Here is an 18,333-nt window from a genome sequence, read left to right on the forward strand (position 1 = left end):
GGCCAGGGACCCGGGACTCCTTAGAGTAAGTGCAATACTGGGCTCCCTCTCCACACTCACAGAGAAACTGGCAACAAGACCCATTAATTACAGTACTAATATCACAACACTTTATCTTATTCCATCCATCTCTCTCTCTCTCACACACACACTCTCTGTGTGTGTCTTTCTCTCTCACACACACTCTCTTTCACACACACTCTCTCTCTTTCACACAGACACGCACACACACACACACACTTTCTCTGTCTCTCACACACACTCTCACACACACATAAACACACTATCACTCTCTTTACATTTCAGAAATAAAAAATCTTGCCCATTTTAATCAGACACACACACGGGACACGGAGGGGAGGAAAGAATCCTGCGCACGCACGCACTCTTAACAACTGGCTGTAAGGAGTGACTGACCATCCATTGTCACAGGGACTCCTAGCACCTCTCTCACTCTCACACACACACGGGACACGGAGGGGATGGGAGGGGAGGAAAGAATTGCTGGACATGGAGGGCAGGGCAGAGAGGAAAACTCGCTTACACGAGAGCCTTCCTAGGGCCCGTTTCAAACGGGCTTGGCTCCACTAGTCTAAAGATATAGCAATAAAACCCATACACATATACAAGTTCCAATACTTTCCCAACATAGAAAAAAAAAAAAGCTAGAAACATGTCCCTCTTCCTACATACCCACCCCTCCTAAGAACCTCTCCTGCAAATTCCACAGCATACAAGTTCTTCTGCTTATCCAAACACTTGCCCAAAAAGCCAAGCCATAACTAATTTCCTAAAGTAGAAATCAGTACTTATATCATCCGGTAAAAGATTCCATATAACAGGGGTAACCACAGAAAATGTATTTCCCTCTAGTTTGCTCCAACTTTGCCTCAATTATCCTCAGAATTACCAACAAACCTTTTTTTTTTTTTTTGTCAAATGCAGTGTACAGGTAGGTTGGTACACTTTTATATCGCCTAGTGCTTCTTCCAAAACCTGTCAGTCATCTAGCGATTCCAGTACCTGAAAAAATCCTGAATGCAGTCAAACAACTTTCCTCTTCTGACTTGCCCTGCATAGCCTGACGAGAAAGGGAGGATCCAAAATGCCTCATACCATAGGGAGACTGCTGCTGCCATCCTATTATATGAAAAAAAGATTCTGCAGCTGTCAAGATATCCAGGAAAGCACATCTGAGAACTGTTTGGTGGTAATTTCTGAAGGGGGCATATGTAATATCCCCAGCTGTCATAAGAAATAGCCTCTTATCTCACCATCCTGATGAACCGCCAGTGCAACTTCTATCCTGAGTCCCTTGATCACAAGCATCTGAAACCTTTCTGATAAACTGCAAACCTGCAGATAAACTGAGCCACTGAGAACAAAATTAGACCAGGTTGACTTTCTCACAATGGGAGATATTGTGACATTTAGTCATATCTGTTAATTTCCTCTTTTAGTTGGGCTGTACCATCCTGAACAAGCAGGTGTTATCCCCTCCTACCAGCAAAAGGAGGTAAAAAAAACTGATTTTTTTTCCAGTGACAAGGTGGTGCTCCTTGGAAAACTTCAGTGTGCCTTTGCCAATGCAGTGGAAGATCCCAGACATACCCATGCCCCTTCAACCATTGCAGCTATAACTAACATCAATTTCCTTATTCCCTCCCCACCTCACCAAGCATCAATGGAAAGAAAGAATGATCCCTGATCCCCAACAGACCCCATAACTGCAGTTTTCCAAGGCAGGGTGTCAGGATGGTACAGCTCAACAGGTACGACTAAATTTCACCTTCATTAGCGTCTGGGCTGTATCACCCTAACAAGTGGGAGGTGCCCAAGCAGAACTCATTGGACAGGAGACAACAAAGCCCCTGAATGACAGCTCTGCCTAACACATCTGCGGAATCAGAAAGAAGTAGAGAGATTGTGGATGCTTTCCAAAGTGCTCTGCTCAGACAAATGGTGACGTAACCCATGAGGCAGGGAGCAACGCTGGATTTGGTGCTCACAAATGGGGATAGTGTGTCAAATGTCCGAGTGGGTGCCCACCTGGGCAGCAGTGACCATCAAACAGTTTTGGTTTGATATGACAGCTGAAGTGGAGGGTGGCCACTCAAAACTCAGTCCTGGATTTCAAGCATGCTGACTTTAGTAAAACGGGGGAATACCTAAGGAAGGAGCTGATGGGCTGGGGAGGATGAATGAGAAGTGGAAGGACAGTGGTCCAGGCTGAAAGAAGCTATAAATATGGCCACAAACCTTTATGTAAGGAGAGTAAATAAAAGCAAGAGAAAAAGGAAACTGATACGGTTCTCCAAGCAAGTGGCTGAGAAAATAAAGGCTAAAGAGTTGGTGTTCCTGAAATACAGAAAAACTCAAGAAGAGGAACACCGGATGAAACTGAAAGAAGCCAAGAGAGATACGTCTGGCAAAAGCGCAAGCGGAAGAACAAATGGCTAGAAAGGTAAGGAGGGATGACAAAAATTTCTTCAGGTATATTAGTGAAAGGAAAAATTACTAAAAAGGGAATTGTTAGACTGAAAAATGCTGTGAACCACTATGTAGATAATAATGAAGAAAAAGCAAATTTGCTAAATAGATATTTTCTTCTGTTTTCACAAAAGAAAATCCTAGAGAAGGACCGCGATTGACTGGCAAAAGTACATATGAGAATGGAGTGGATATAGCACCGTTCACGGAAGAGAGTGTGTATGAACAACTTGAAAATCTAAAGGTGGACAAAGCCGTGGGACCAGACGGGATCCACCCCAGGATATTGAGGGAGCTCAGAGAGGTTCTGGCAGGTCCCCTTAAAGATTTGTTTAATAAATCCTTGGAGACGGGAGCGGTTCCGTGGGATTGGAGAACAGCGGATGTGGTCCCTCTTCACAAAAGTGGTGATAGGGAAGAAGCTGGAAACTACAGGCCGGTAAGCCTCACTTCGGTTATTGGAAAAGTAATGGAAGCGATGCTGAAGGAAAGGATAGTGAATTGGCCCAATAAGTTGCAAGGTCCGAGACAACATGGTTTTACCAAAGGTAAATCGTGCCAAACGAATCTCATTGAATTCTTCGACTGGGTGACAGGAGAATTGAATCAGGGGCGTGCTATAGACGTAATCTACTTAGATTTCAGCAAAGCTTTTGACACGGATCCCCACAGGAGGCTCTTGAATAAACTTGAGAGGCTGAAGATAGGACCCGACGTGCGCTCGGATGAGGGAAAGGTGAGTAGTGGAGTGCCTCAGGGATCGGTGCTGGGGCCGATTCTGTTCAATATATTTGTGAGTGACATTGCCAAAGGGTTAGAAGGTAAAGTTTGCCTTTTTATGGATGATACTAAGATTTGTAACAGAGTGGACACCCGGGAGGGAGTGGAAAACATGAAAAAGGATCTGCGGAAACTAGAAGAATGGTCTAAGATTTGGCAATTAAAATTAGATGCGAAGAAATGCAAAATGATGCACTTAGGGAGTAGAAATCCACGGGAGACGTATGTGTTAGGTGGTGAGAGTCTGATATGTACAGACGAGGAGAGGGATCTTGGGATGATAGTATCTGAGGATCTGAAGGTGGCGAAACAGTGTGACAAGGCAGTGGCTGTAGCTAGAAGGTTGCTAGGCTGTAGAGAGAGAGGTGTGACCAGCAGAAGAAAAGAGGTTTTAATGCCCCTGTATAAGTCATTGGTGAGGCCCCACCTGGAGTATTGTGTTCAGTTTTGGAGGCCGTATCTTGCTAAGGATGTAAACAGAATTGAAGCTACAAGAATGGTATGGGATTTGCGTTACAAGACGTACGAGGAGAGACTTACTGACCTGAACATGTATACCCTGGAAGAAAGGAGAAACAGGGGTGATAGGATACAAACGTTTAAATATTTCAAAAGTATTAATCCGCAAACGAACCTTTTCCGTAGATGGGAAGGCGGTAGAACTAGAGGACATGAAATGAGATTGAAGGGGGGCAGACTCAAGAAAAATGTCAGGAAGTATTTTTTCACAGAGAGTGGTGGATACTTGGAATGCCCTCCCGCGGAAGGTGCTGGAGATGAAAACGGTAACGGAATTAAAAAATGTGTGGGACAAACAAAGGAATCCTGTTCAGAAGGAATGGATCCTCAGAAGCTTAGCGGAGATTGGGTGGCAGAGCCAGTGGTGGGAGGCGGGGCTAGTGCTGGGCAGACTTCTACAGTCTGTGCCCTGAAAATGGCAGATACAAATCAAGGTCAGGTATACACATAAAGTAGCACATATGAGTTTATCTTGTTGGGCAGACTGGATGGACCGTGGTCTTTCTCTGCCGTCATCTACTACGTTATGTTACTATGTTACATCCAATCTGGAATGCTTCAGAAAGAAATGGAGCAACAACCATGTCACTACTCTACAAATGTCCTCTGGAGAGATCAGCTGGGCTTCTGCCCAGGAAGTCGTCTGCGCTGGGAGTCAAGTGAGCCCTCAACCTAGGAGACACAAAATTGATTGTACAACTGTAGGCGGCCTCAGTGGCTATCGTGATCCAACACGTAATGAAGGTCTTGCACGCCACCTGATCCTTACTAGACCCATGGAACAGAACAAAAAGATGACCTGAGATACGAAACACGTTCGTCTCATGCAAGTCCTGAGCAGAACGGCGCACACCAGGCTTGTGAAGACTTCTAATAGCAGAGACCAATCCCCCATCCACAAAGAAGAGCAAACGTACCTCCTAGTTCACATGGAAGGGACAGATCACCTTGGGAAGAAAGGCAGGAATGGTGCATAAGGACACCGAATCCTCTGAGGAGAGATATGTTCCTGACAAAGTGCCACCAGGAAATCTGTCTTCAGGTTAAGATCTTTAATCAATGCTGACAGGAGCTCAAGGGGGCTAAATTCAAATGCCAAGAGGATGCAAATTGCCTAATAACCAATCTGCTTAATTTCTATGAAGGTGAGAATAAACAGGTAGATAAAGGTGAACAGGTTGATGTAGTGTATCTAGATTTTCAGAAAACTTTGGACAAGTGGTCCTCATGAGAGACTCTAAAGCTGCTGCTGCTGTACCGTAGTCACTACGCGGCTGTCAGCAGAGTTCCTGCTGCACACCTGCTGGGCTCAGTCCGTTCCAATCTCACTTTGCAACCTCCTGATGAGCCCAGGCTCGGTTTAGCAGGGAGAAGCTGGGTCGTGATCCAGGCAGAGGTTCTGATTTGGGGTATCACGAGCAACACCTGAGCCCTGTGCCGGAGCCCCGCTGTACTCCCTCTTTCCTATTGTTCTGGTCCCTTGGCTCCCGCTGCGGCTGTCAGCCAGTGCGCTCCGGCCCCGAGACACGGAGGGGAAGAAGGGCAGCTGTTCCCTGGGCTTCAGCTGGTCCCAGCGCCCTGCTGCAGGGTCGCTGTTGCGTCGGCAACCACATTTCCCAGTCTACATAAGTACACAAGCACTGCCACGCTGGGAAAAGACCAAAGGTCCATCAAGCCCAGCACTCTGTCTCCGACAGCGGCCAATCCAGGCCCCAAGAACCTGGCAAAAACCCAAAATTTAATAACGATCAATGGACTTTTCCTTCAGGAATCTGTCCAGACTCCCTTTAAACTCAGCAAGCCAGCTGCCGTCACTACCTTCTCTGGCAATGAGTTCCAGAGTCTAACCACGCGCTGAGTAAAGAAAAACTTTTTCCGATTTCTTTTAAACCTAAACCTACCACATTCTAATTTCATCTTATGTCCCCTGGTTCTATTATTGTTAGAAAGCATAAACAAATGCTTCACATCTGTCCGCTCTACCCCACTCATTATTTTGTAGACCTCTAACATATCACCCCTCAGCCGCCTTTTCTCCAGGCTAAAGAGTCCTAGCCTTCTTAACCTCTCCTCATAAGGTAGTCGTCCCATCCCTTTTATCATTTTCGTCGCCCTTCTCTGCACCTTTATATCTTTTTTGAGATGAGGCGACCAGAACTGAATACAATACTCCAGGTGCGGTCGTACCATCGAGCGATATAATGGCATTATAACATCCTCATGCTTGTTTTCCATCCCTTTTCTAATACTCAACATTCTGTTCACCTTCTTAGCCGCCACAGCACATTGAGCTGATGATTTCAACGTCCTATCCACGATGACTCTCAGATCCCTTTCTCGGTCCGTAACTCCTGAAGCGGAACCTTGCATGACATAGCTGTAAATTCGGATTTCTCCTTCCCACATGCATCACTTTGCACTTGTCAATGTTGAACTTCATCTGCCATTTGGACGCCCAATCCCCCAGTCTCACAAGGTCCTCTTGTAATCTTTCACACTCCTCCCGTGATGAGACGACTCTGGATAACTTTGAGGCATATTATCAAAGCACTTAGCCTTCCAAAGTTCCATAGAAACCTATGGAACTTTGGAAGGCTAAGTGCTTTGAAAATATGCCTCTGTGTCATCTGTGAATTTAATTACCTCACTAGTTACTCCCATCTCAAGGTCATTTATAAATATGTTAAAAAGCAGCGGTCCTAGCACAGACCCCTGAGGGACCCCACTAACTACCCTTCTCCATCAAGAATAATGACCATTCAACCCTACTCTCTGCTTCCTATCTTTTAACCAGCTCTTAATCCATAATAATACACTGCCTCCGATCCCATGACTCTCCAGTTTCCTTTGTAGTCTTTCATGAGGCACTTTGCAGCGCTGGCCAGCCAGTGTGACCAGCATGATCAGAGCTCCTGGTCTGGGGCTCCAGCAATTCTGCCATGCCCCTCCCCCCCCCAACTTGCTCCTCGGGGTGTGCTCCCCCCTACCCCCCCCCCCCCCCCCCCCAGTGCTGCAAAGGCAGCTTTATTTTCTTCCCAATTAGCTTTATTCCTCAAGCAAAAGAATAAAGCTAAACTAGGCAAAGTTTTTTTTTTAATGTTTGCCTGGAGCTGCAGTAGAAGTACCCAGAAAGATGCAAGGATAGCAGATTGGGGCAGGGTGGAATGGGAGACCTGCAACCTCTGCGGCAAGGCCGAACCATACACCTCATCAAGCGATCGCCCATTGACAACTACTTGGGGCAGTGGAGCCGAGCTCTGTATTCACCCAGATCTGCTCTGTGGGATCTGGGAACCTAGGAATGGCCTTAGGCTCGTCCAAGCTGTGTGACATCGGCTGACACTACTGGGAATTAGATCAGGGACCACGAGCACAAACCTGAACAACCTACCATCTGCTGGAGGTAAAGTAATACTGGAGTTTTCCAATGAGCATTAGCATCCTTATACTGGTGATCAGTTTCTCTACTTCCATCTGCTGATTGAAGGGGATAAACACTCGCTTGGCTCAGGACGGTATAACCAAGAAGCTAATGAATGGCTGTGTGAAACATACATTTCAGTAAAAAGAAAAGGAAATGTCTGAATCAGCTTTAATATGTATGTATACATAGATAATATGGACCTGGCCTGATTTTTTCTTCTAAGTCTTTAGGCCGCAGAGAGTATGAATCAGCGCATAGCTGAAATAGTGCAAAAAGTGAACATGTCTCACTTTTGCTCTGAAGGTCTCAATTAAGCAGCCAAATGCTTTTGTTTCTGCAGCTAACTTTATGAGTGACAGAGAAACACACATATGCAAATTCATACAACCTAACAAAAGCTCCTGCTGTTATTAAAATGCCCAGAATTCAGCCGTTCACAAGGAAGGAGCTAGCCCATATGAATTTTCTCAGGAATCATCTTCCTCAGAAAAAGGTCAGAAAAGCTCATAGCCCACTAGAATGTCCACTTTCCAGAAGGCAATTACCCTTACACTGTGAAGAAACTGCACGACAAGGCCAAATGTGTAGCATCTGCCACTCAGACACAGCTCACAAGAACTTTAAATTCTTGCAGTTCTACCTGAACTAGAACCAGCCAGGGTACCAAGGTATCTGATGAAAGCAGCACCACAGCATCACTTACCTCCAGCATATAAGACTGGGTCCACCTAGCGTAATTTACCTAAACAAGGTTAAGCTATCCGGTCTCTACATATTGTTAACTGAAAGGAGGACCATGTGGTATCATCCAGGAGTTGACACCACCAAAGTCTTGAGTCATGCAACCACTACTAGAGAGAGGGACTGGAGAAACCAAAAACAGGATTAAAGAAGGGCCTCAGTCCTGTTATCAGAGGACCCCAGGTACCATACTTACCAGCAACAGGGTTGTAGACATACAATACAAAAGTTTAACCTCTTCTTTCTGGGAAAGAGGATATAGCTTCTTTTCCCTCTCGACCTCTTAATGTAAGGTTAGAAACTGGCATTTTCTATTCCTAGGAAAATGTATCTTATAGCCTAAAGCAGCAAGATGCAGGGAGACCATCTGACTAACAAGAGGAGCAAGTTCATCTAAACAAAAAGCCTAAAAACAAAATGAGACATCGTGTTCAGAGGATGTCAGCTATCTAGCACCTAACTCGCTAAGGGGCTTAACAGATTATGATTCCTTATCCTCATTTTTTTATATGCTTGTCAGTTGATTGCTTTGTTGGTTTTTGTGATTTTATAATTATGTATGTTTTCTTTGTACTCCACCTTGGACAAAAGGCAGAATATAAATAATAAAAATACTAAACTCCTTTGTCCCTAAAGATTCTTTGGGGGAACCTAGAAGGAAACCCCTTTCAACCAGAGAAATCTTGCCCTGGTCTGGCCAAGACTGCTTGAAGGAGACAGCAAACACACCATAGATACCAAAGAAAACTCCAGACCAAGAAGCAATTATCTTTTCCTCCCCACATCTGCACCTCATAGGAGGCTTGGTGTATTCATTCTGCTATTTTGTTTTGTTTTTCTTTTCCTATCAACAAGAATGACTTTCCAGTGAAAGGGTTCTCTTGCACAGACGAGGACCAGGAGCAATGGACAAAGCGTAGAAGGGAGCAGGTGGAAGAAGCAAATCTGCTCTCTGCCCCTGTTCAAACAGGGGCAGAGAATACTTACCTGTAGATGCTTTACCAGAGGCACCAAAAAGCAGAACACTGTGAGCCTGCCTAACTGTAGGCCAGAGCCCTGGGAGCACTCTTCTCTGCATCTGCTCTAACAAAAGCTAAACCCTGGAAGCACATTTATGGGCCCCTGACTCTATCAGCAGCAGTCAAACCTGAACTTAGGAACTTTCTCAACTAGAAGCTGAAGACCTGGGAGCATATTTACCAGCATTTGCTCTACCCCAACATAAAAAAAAGCCTGAAAACTGCTGCTCTGGGAGTCTGCTCAATGAAGAAAAATCAGCCTGCAGACTGTTGCCTCAGGAGACAGGAATCCTGCTCAACTAGGGGTGAACGGTCTGGAAACAACTGTCTTGGTGCCTAGTTATACAGCTGCACCATCTGATGAAGACAGAGAAATACAGAATAGCAGACAACAGCACCAGCAGTGTGTAAAGGAAAGTCAGCTTTCGGCTTTTTTTTTTAACTGTCTTCAGCTGCTGGCAGGAGAACCTGGCCTACTTGTCTGAACTAGTATTGCATGGACGATAAATGTATAAATAGAAGTTTGACTGTGAAAACTACTGGAAAAAATTAAACATGAACACACTACTCTATAACTAGGCATATACTCTTCTTGAACAATGCAAACTCAGGCCCATGCCTAAGAGAGCGAGTATCAGGAGTTATTTCATAGCAACATTTGTTGGCAATCCGAAGAATGCCTCAAAAAAAATTTTTTTCCAAAAGGCACCACAGCACACAGAGACTAAGGCAATGAAAAGGAGCAGGACACCAGGATCACTTATGGTGAAATTTAGACATACCTGTTAATTTCCTTTACTTTAGTCCTGATGGACTGCTAAATGACTGAGGGGTAAATGAGGCACTCAGGGAAGACAAATCCACAGCGGAGAGATTAAATAAATTCCTTGCTTTGATCTTCACCGAGGAAGATTTGGGAGAGATACCGGTGCCAGAAATGGTATTCAAAGCTGACGAGTCAGAGAAACTGAATGAAATCTCTGTAAACCTGGAAGATGTAATGGGGCAATTTGACAAATTGAAGAGTAACAAATCGCCTGGACCAGATGGTATTTACCCCAGAGAACCGATAGAATTGAAAAATGAACTTGCAAACTATTGCTAGTAATATGTAATTTATCTTTAAAATCAAGTATGATTGGAGGGTGGCCAATGTAACACCAATTTTTTAAAAAAGGTTCCAGAGGTGATCCAGGAAATAATAGATCAGTGAGACTGACGTTGGTGCCGGGCAAAATGGTAGACTATTATAAAGAACAATTACAGAGCATATTCAAAAGCATGGATTAATGAGACAAAGCCAACATGAATTTAGTGAAGGGAAATCTTGCTTCGCCAATCTATTACATTTCTTTGAAGGGGTGAACAAACATGTGGATAAAGGTGAGCCGGATGACATTGTGTATCTGGATTTTCAAAAGGCATTTGATAAAGTACCACATGAAAGACTCCAGAAAGAAATTGGAGAGTCATGGGATAGGAGGTAGTGTTCTACTGTGGATTAAAAACTGGTTAAAAGATAGAAAACAGAGAGTAGGATTAAATAGTCAGTATTCATAATACAGAAAGGTAAATAGTAGGGTCCGTGCTGGGACCGCTGCTTTTTAACATATTTATAAATGACCTAGAGATGGGAGTAACTAGTGAGGTAATTAAATTTGCTGACGACACAAATTTATTCAAAGTTGTTAAATCGCAAGAGGATTGTGAAAAATTACAAGAGGACCTTACGAGACTGGGAGACTAGGAATCCAAATGGCAGATGACTTTTAATGTGAGCAAGTGCAAAGTGATGCATGTGGGAAAGAGGAACCCGAACTATAGTTACGTGATGAAAGGCTCCACATTAGGAGTCACCAACCAGGAAAGGGATATAGGTGTCATCGTTAATGATACATTGAAACCCTCTGCTCAGTGTGTGGTGGCGGCTAAGAAAGCAATCAGAATGTTAGGTATTATTAGGAAATGAATACAAAACAAAAATTAGGACATTATAATGCCTTGTATCAATCCATGGTGCAACTGCACCTTGTGGTCACCACATCTGAAAAAAGATAGTGGAATTTGAAAAGGTACAGAGAGGGCCATGAAAATGATAAATGGATGGGACAACTTCTTTATGAGGAAAGGCTAAAGCGGCTAGGGCTCTTCAGCTTGGAGAAAAGATGGCTGAGGGGAGAGATGATAGAGGTCTATAAAATAATTAGCACAGTGAAACGAGTAGACGTGAATCGCTTGATTACTCCTTCCAAAAATACTAGGACTAGGGGGCAAGCAATGAAGCTACAAAGTAGTAAATTTAAAACAAATCAGAGAAAATATTTCTTCGCTCAACGTGTAATTAAACTCTGGAATTCGTTGCCACAGAATGTAGTAAAACCAGTTAGCTTAGCGGGGTTTAAAAAAAGCTTTGGATAAATTCCATAAGCCATTAAAGTTGTACTTGAGGAAAATCCACTTCTTATTTCTGGGATAAGCAGCATAAAATGTATTATACCATTTTGGGATCTTGCCAAGGTACTTTTCACCTGGATTAGCCACTGTTGGAAACAGGAAGCTACTACTACTACTTAGCACTTCTATAGCGCTACAAGGCATACGCAGCGCTGTACACCATACATGAAAAGACAGTCCCTGCTCAAAGAGCTCACAATCTAAATAGGACAGACAAACAGACAGAACAACTAAGAGGTAAGGGAGTTAAAGAGGAGGGGATAAAAGGGTACAGGGTAAGTGAGTAGTGATTAGGAGTCAAAAGCAGCATTAAAGAGGTGGGCTTTTAGCCTGGATTTGAAAATGGCCAAAGACGGGGCTAGATGTACAAGCTCGGGAAGTCTATTCCAGGTGTGGGCTTGATAAACTTTCGGTCTGTCCCAGTATGGCACCAGTCTGAACAACCTATCCTCTGTTAAGAGGTAGAGAAATAATAGAACTTTCCTATGAGAATCAGCAGGTTATACTGGTGATGTTAGTTTTTAACACCTGTCAGTCAGGATGATGGAGCCAGGACGATAAAGCAGCTCTCATTTCAGACTTCCCCTGTCATCACATGGACACTTGAGCCTCAAAAACATGCTATAAACAAGCAAATAACTGGTAGCAGAGATTCATATCGGTACATTATGTAGGCAAGGCTGAATGATAAGTTGCATAGCCATGTTTTGTTTGAAATCTATTTGCCTGTAACTGGTAAAATTATTCAATTTAATGTTAATGAATCAGAGGTCTGAACAAATACAGCAGGTCTGTTAGCACTGATTTCCTTTTCTTTTCCCCAAGTCATGGCAAGTTACTAGCACTAACCAACTATAAAAAAAAATCACTTATTAATGATACAAACTGCATATAAGGATAAGTTGTATAGTACCATGATAAATGTCCTGAAGCGATCCACCTCCACAATACTCCATACAAATCCATAGTTTTTCACGGCTGGTAAAACATGAAATTTAAGAGGGGAGGGGAAGAAAAATTCCTTTGTTAAAGCATTCATAGAGAAGTGCAGTACAGAAGTTACAAGTAGACTTAACCTTATCTGTATATACCTAATTTTTAGCATTCTTGATATGCAAAACTGAGTACATATAAAATAAATAGTGCAGAGGTACACTGAGCCCAGATATCAAAGACTGATAAGCAAGGTTATAGAAAATATTAAGCAGATCAATTGGAGATTCAAACCAAAACACTCATGCTTTATACAGCTAAGAAATCCAAAATCTATTTGTTAGAATGGTCAATAATGGATTTCTGTACATGAATATGGTCAAATATTTTATTATAATGTCAGGTTCACAGAATGCAAATGGTACGTAAAAGCATTTTTTTTTAACTGTATGTTTCAAACTCATTTTAATTCAACCCTTTCCAACTGTTACCATGTATCCAATGTGTGTGTGTACACACCTTCCTGGGTAGCTACAGAAAGTCAATTTCCCAGTGTTGCAAAGTGCCTGCTTTGTTGCAAAGATGACATTCTTTATACTATCAGCAAAACCAATATACTAGGCACAAATTGCAGAAGTGTCGCACCAAATTAAAGGGATTAACTATAACCAAAATAAGTCAGTAAAGTGAAGTTACTCACCTGTAGCAGATGTTTTCCCAAGAACAGCAGAACATATTCTGGACAGAGGCCAGGGCAGAGCAACTTTCTGGAAGGCATTGGGAGACCACGCCACTACTGTAGGTGCAACTTCCCACTAGAGAGCTGCACGGCTTCCGTCCCCGCGGGAATCCCGCGGAACCCGCAGGATTCCCGCGGGGACGGAGGCAGTTCCTGTGGGGTTCCCGCGGGGATGGAACCAGTTCTGCGGGGTTCCCGCGGGGACGGAGGCAGTTCCTGCGGGGTTCCCGCGGGGATGGAACCAGTTCTGTGGGCTTCCCGTGGAAGTGTAAGCTGCACCTGCACCAGCCTCTCATCTACCAAATACCAATTTATTTGAGTGCTGTCTCCTCCTCCTCCTCCTCCTCTTCTTCCTTGCTTTAACAGCATAAATGTGGAAAGTCTTCCATTAAGGAGGTGGTAGAGTCACAAATGATGACGGAATTCAAAAAGGCGTGGGATGAACACAGAGGATCTCTAATTAGAAAATGGAAGTTATATAAAAGCTAACCTTAAATGGCTGCATGTGTGTGGCTATGTCAAGTGACACTTAGATGGCAATTCTGGCTGTGATGAACTAGAGCTGATACCTGGCAGACTTGTATGGTCTGTGTCTCATACATGGCAATCTGGTGTAGGATGGGCTGGAAAGGGCTTAGACAGCAACTTCAGTGGCTGGAACATGAGGACAGTGCTGGACAGACTTTTACGGTCTGTGTCCCACAAATGAGAACATGAATAGGCTGGAGTGGGCTTCGATGGCAACTCCAGCAGTTGGAACATAAGGATGGGGCCAGATAGACTTCTGTGGTCTTTGTTCCAGAAACACGAAAGAAAGACCATAATCAAGTATATAATATCACACTCGTTGATTTAATGATGAATTGATCATGAGTGTGACTATTGGGCAGAGTGGATGGACCGTTCAGGTCTATTTGCTGTCACTTACTATGTTACTATTAATCCTCTTTGCTCCCAGGCTGGTGCACAGACTTCAGCTCTGACACAGGCACGAGAATCAGATGTCACCTGACCTACTGGCGCGTGCATGTGGCAGCCTCTCAGCACTCACTGCCAGTGAATCAGAGACAAATCTTACATGTGCGCACCAGAGTTCCAAGTTCAAACTTCCGTTCCTTCCTTGCCTACAGTGCTGTGGCTCAAATCCAGAAAGAGACTGAGGGAGCTGACTGGAACTTTCTTTTATGTACTATTAAATTCTTACCGGGATGGGTGGGGATGGGTTAAATTCTTACGGGGATGGGTGGGGATGGGTTAAATTCTTGCGGGGACGGGTGGGGACGGGTTGGGATGATTTACATTTTTGCGGGGATGGGTGGGGATGGGTAAGATTCCAGTGGGGATGGGTGGGGACGGGTAAGATTCCAGCAGGGACGGGCGGGGATGGGTAAGATTTTTGTCCCCGTGCAACTCTCTACTTCCCACCCACAGTGCAGGACCTACTGGAACACAACTCCAACGGGACGTGGACAGATATATGTGGGAATGTGTGTCCTGCTCTCGTTGGAGGCCACTTATTACAGGTTAGTAAGGACAAGCAGGACACTATATTGCCAAATATGTGAATCCCTGCTGCCAGGCTGTGCAAAACTAGAGAGAACAAAAGGCCTTAAACAGGCAAGGTCTAGGACTTAGTCTGCTCCAGATATAAAGCCAAGGCTCTTATAGTATAAAGTGTACTTTCACTAGGATGGGCATGGGGTTTGGGGGAAATGCTGGCAGAACAATTGACTGCTTAAGGTGAAACTCCGGCACTAACTTAAAAAGGAACTTAGGTTGCATGTGAAGAACTACTCTATTATGATGAAATCTTGTATAAGGTGGATCAGCTACTAAGGTCTGGAGCTCACTGACCCCATGCAGGCTGAAGTGACCGCCACCAAGAATAAGACTTTCCAGATCAAAAACATTAGGTGGCAAGAATCAAGTGGTGCAAACGGAGCTTTCATCAGCTGACTGACAATGACACAGATCCCGTGACACCATGACTAGGGGCTTGAGTAATAACATGCCTCTAATGAAGCAGACAACTATTTATTTATTTTATTTTTTTATTTGTTGCATTTGTATCCCACATTTTCCCACCTCTTTGCAGGCTCAATGTGGCTTACAATACATCATGAATAGTGAAAATACATGAGAAAGTATAAATTTAGTTTGTGGCCTTAAATTGGAAACAAACAAAGGGCCCTACGGGAAAGGATTGGGTGGAGAGGCTTAGGATAATAGTGGCTATGGAAAAGATGACGGACAGACGTAGAGGGAGATATTGTCACACTGCAGAAGAATGGATGCATTTGGAGACACTTTTTACTGGAAACATAGTGAACAGGGCTGGTTAAGTTACAGCGTTGAAGGGTGGGAAGGGTAGGGGGAGGGTAAGAGGGGGGGGGAGGGGGAGGGGTGGGAGGGGGGGGGAAAGAAAAAAGCTTTGTGGAAATGGTTTGACTTTTGACTTGTTGGAAAGTTGTGGGAGTCCTGGGCTCCAGATTATTGTTATATTGCTTGATGTTCAATAAAAATTTATAAATCAAAAAAAAAGAGAAAGTATAAATTTAGTATAACTATAGGCTGTACAGAGATGGGCTTGCCTTCTACACGTTAATGGTAAGTGCCAACTGCACTGAGATGAACCCTAACAGATTTTGTTTTGAGAGCAGGCTGATAAGTGTTGAAGGTACTCAAGCAGTTTTTTGTACAAGACAGGAAAAGGGATCTACGGACCTGCCCTCATATCAAGAGGTCAAACCTCCTCCACTTGAAATCATACCACCTTAGTGGAATCCTTTCTGGAAGGACAACATGGGAAACACCCTCATAGTTAGGGCCCAATGATCAAAACTCCAGTGCCGCACAGAACAGCGCTGGAGTTTACAGCCAGAGCAGCATCCTGACCTAACTTCCTCATGATCAAAGCTAACAGTATGCAAATGATATGTCCACTATTAGCTGCCATCATGAGGGAGCAAAGCAGATAGTTGGTGGCTGCTGCATGCTTTCAAACGTTGTGCATTAAGCACAACGTTTGAATGCATGCCCAGGATGCGTGTTGTCACTACAGCCCTGGGGGTCCAGTGAACCTCAGACCTTCCCAACCCCCCACCCCCCCCCATCAGTAAGGCCCTGCACACAAATAAAAACAACCACTCTGATGGTCCAATGGGACTCCTGTCCTCACTCCCCGGCCGCTGCCGTAGGTCCAGCGTGAACCGCAACAGAAGACCCAACCTGACCCCCCTCTCCCCCGAAAGCTTTCCCTAGTGGGCTAGAAGTGGAGGGGTCCCCCTCCCCAGTACCTTGAAAGTTGGAGGAGGAACTAGCACTCCCTCCTCCTCAGCGGGTACCACCTCAAAATGGCAGCACCCTGCCCTGTGCATGCTAGAACGCACAAGACGGGGCTTAACTTTCATATAAGGGAAGCCCTGGGAAGCCCGGGCTGCCTTGCCAGAGCAGGGGGAGGCTCTCCTCTTAAACCTAACACCAGCGCAAGCTATTGTAGGATTAAGGCAGTAGGAGCACGGGAGGATCAGAATGCAGTTCTCTGAGCATGAGGGGGATATAGCAATGAACGCACGTAAATGTAATTTAAATGAGCTCTATGGTATTCCCTGGTGTGCTCATGGTTTGCCGAGCTAGAGCCCTGTCATCATTCTGCACAGGTAAATACGGGCACTAGTGTGGCGCTAGTGGCTTCCACCACTTGCATTTACCTTTGATCATCTAGGCCTTAAAGAGAATTGACCTCTAGCCTTCGTGTCATAGCTGACACGAAAGAACCAGGGGTCAGTTTTCACTACACGTCAGCAAGAGGAGGGAGATTGATAAGAACTGCACCTATTGTGCCCATTGAGGATTCTCTTGACTGCATATACGCTAAGTGCCTTTTGAATTTTTGATTTTTTGAATTGTTCATAAAATGAATAGCATTCAATTAACGATATAATACAATTACACTGTGACATAGTAAGTTTTGTGCACATCGGAAATATTTAGGTGTGCAGGAGGTATTTTATAGGAGTGAGTGTGATGTGTGACTTACTTGGTTCTGTGATTTGTGAATATTATTTATGGAAGTACAGAAGCACACAAGGGTGTTTGGCATAAAAAATTGGACAGAAAAATATTTTAGAGAAGCCCCATGATTGAGAAACTTGTCCACCCCTAGAGGGCTTCCTATTTGGAGGCACCTCATTTGGGTGAGTTTAAAAATCTCTGAGGACATCTCTATTATCAAAAAAATCATATATTATTAACGAGAACACCCAGAACCGTATTAGGTCAATCCTCTCACTATTTGAACTTCTAGAGTATGCTTAGGTATATGTTTAGTAGATTTTGCATACTTATAAGTTGGGAAGGTTTTTTATAGTTGGTTTACCACAAGTAATATGTACCCTGTCATTAAAATTGTCCGTAGTACCTGAAGATTGGAGGGTGGCCAATGTGATGCTGATTTTTAAAAAGGGTTCTAGGGGTGATTCAGGAAATTATAGACTGGTAAGCCTGAAGTGCTGGGCAAAATAGTGGCAACTATTATAAAGAATACAATTACGGAACATGTAGACAAGTATGGTTTAATGGGTCAGAGTAAGAATGGAGTGGAGGAGTGGTCTAGTGGTTAGGGTGGTGGACTTTGGTCCTGGGGAACTGAGGAACTGAGTTCGATTCCCGGCACAGGCAGCTCCTTGTGACTCTGGGCAAGTCACTTAACCCTCCATTGCCTGCCGCATTGAGCCTGCCATGAGTGGGAAAGCACGGGGTACAAATGTAACAAAAATAAATAAAAAATAATGGGTTCAGCCAAGTGAAGTCTTGCCTCACCAATTTGCTTCATTTCTTTGAAAGCGTAAATAAACATATGGATAAAGGTGAGCCGATTGATGTAGTGTATCTAGATTTTCAGAAAGCTTTTGATAAAGTTCCTCAGAAACTCCTGAGAAAATTAGAGTGTCATGGGAGAGGAGGCAAGATTCTGGTGTGGATTAAGAATTGGTTATTGAACAGAAAACAGAGGGTAGGGTTAAATGGTCATTTCCCTCAATGGAGGAGGGAGGAGTGCCATAGGGATCTGTACTGGGACAGGTACTATTTAACACATTTATAAATGATATGGAAATCGGAACGACAAGCGAGGTGATCAAATTTGTAGATGATACAAAACTATTCAAGGTTGTTAAAACATGTGTGGACTGTGAAATATTGCAGGAAGACCTTAGGAAACTGGAAGACTGGGC

The 18,333-nt window shown here is 44.1% G+C and overlaps 1 protein-coding gene across 1 annotated transcript in view; it reads right to left on the bottom strand.

The window, feature by feature from the left end:
* Positions 1-18,333, bottom strand: part of MAP4K5 (mitogen-activated protein kinase kinase kinase kinase 5) — a 354,391-nt gene that overhangs the window by 221,064 nt on the left and 114,994 nt on the right. Inside the window, exon 4 of the mRNA XM_030214063.1 lies at positions 12,341-12,405. Within this exon, the coding sequence (XP_030069923.1) occupies positions 12,341-12,405 (65 nt within the window). The remainder of the gene's footprint in view (positions 1-12,340; positions 12,406-18,333) is intronic.

This window comes from Microcaecilia unicolor, chromosome 9 (genome assembly GCF_901765095.1).
Source record: "Microcaecilia unicolor chromosome 9, aMicUni1.1, whole genome shotgun sequence".
NCBI lineage: Eukaryota > Metazoa > Chordata > Amphibia > Gymnophiona > Siphonopidae > Microcaecilia > Microcaecilia unicolor.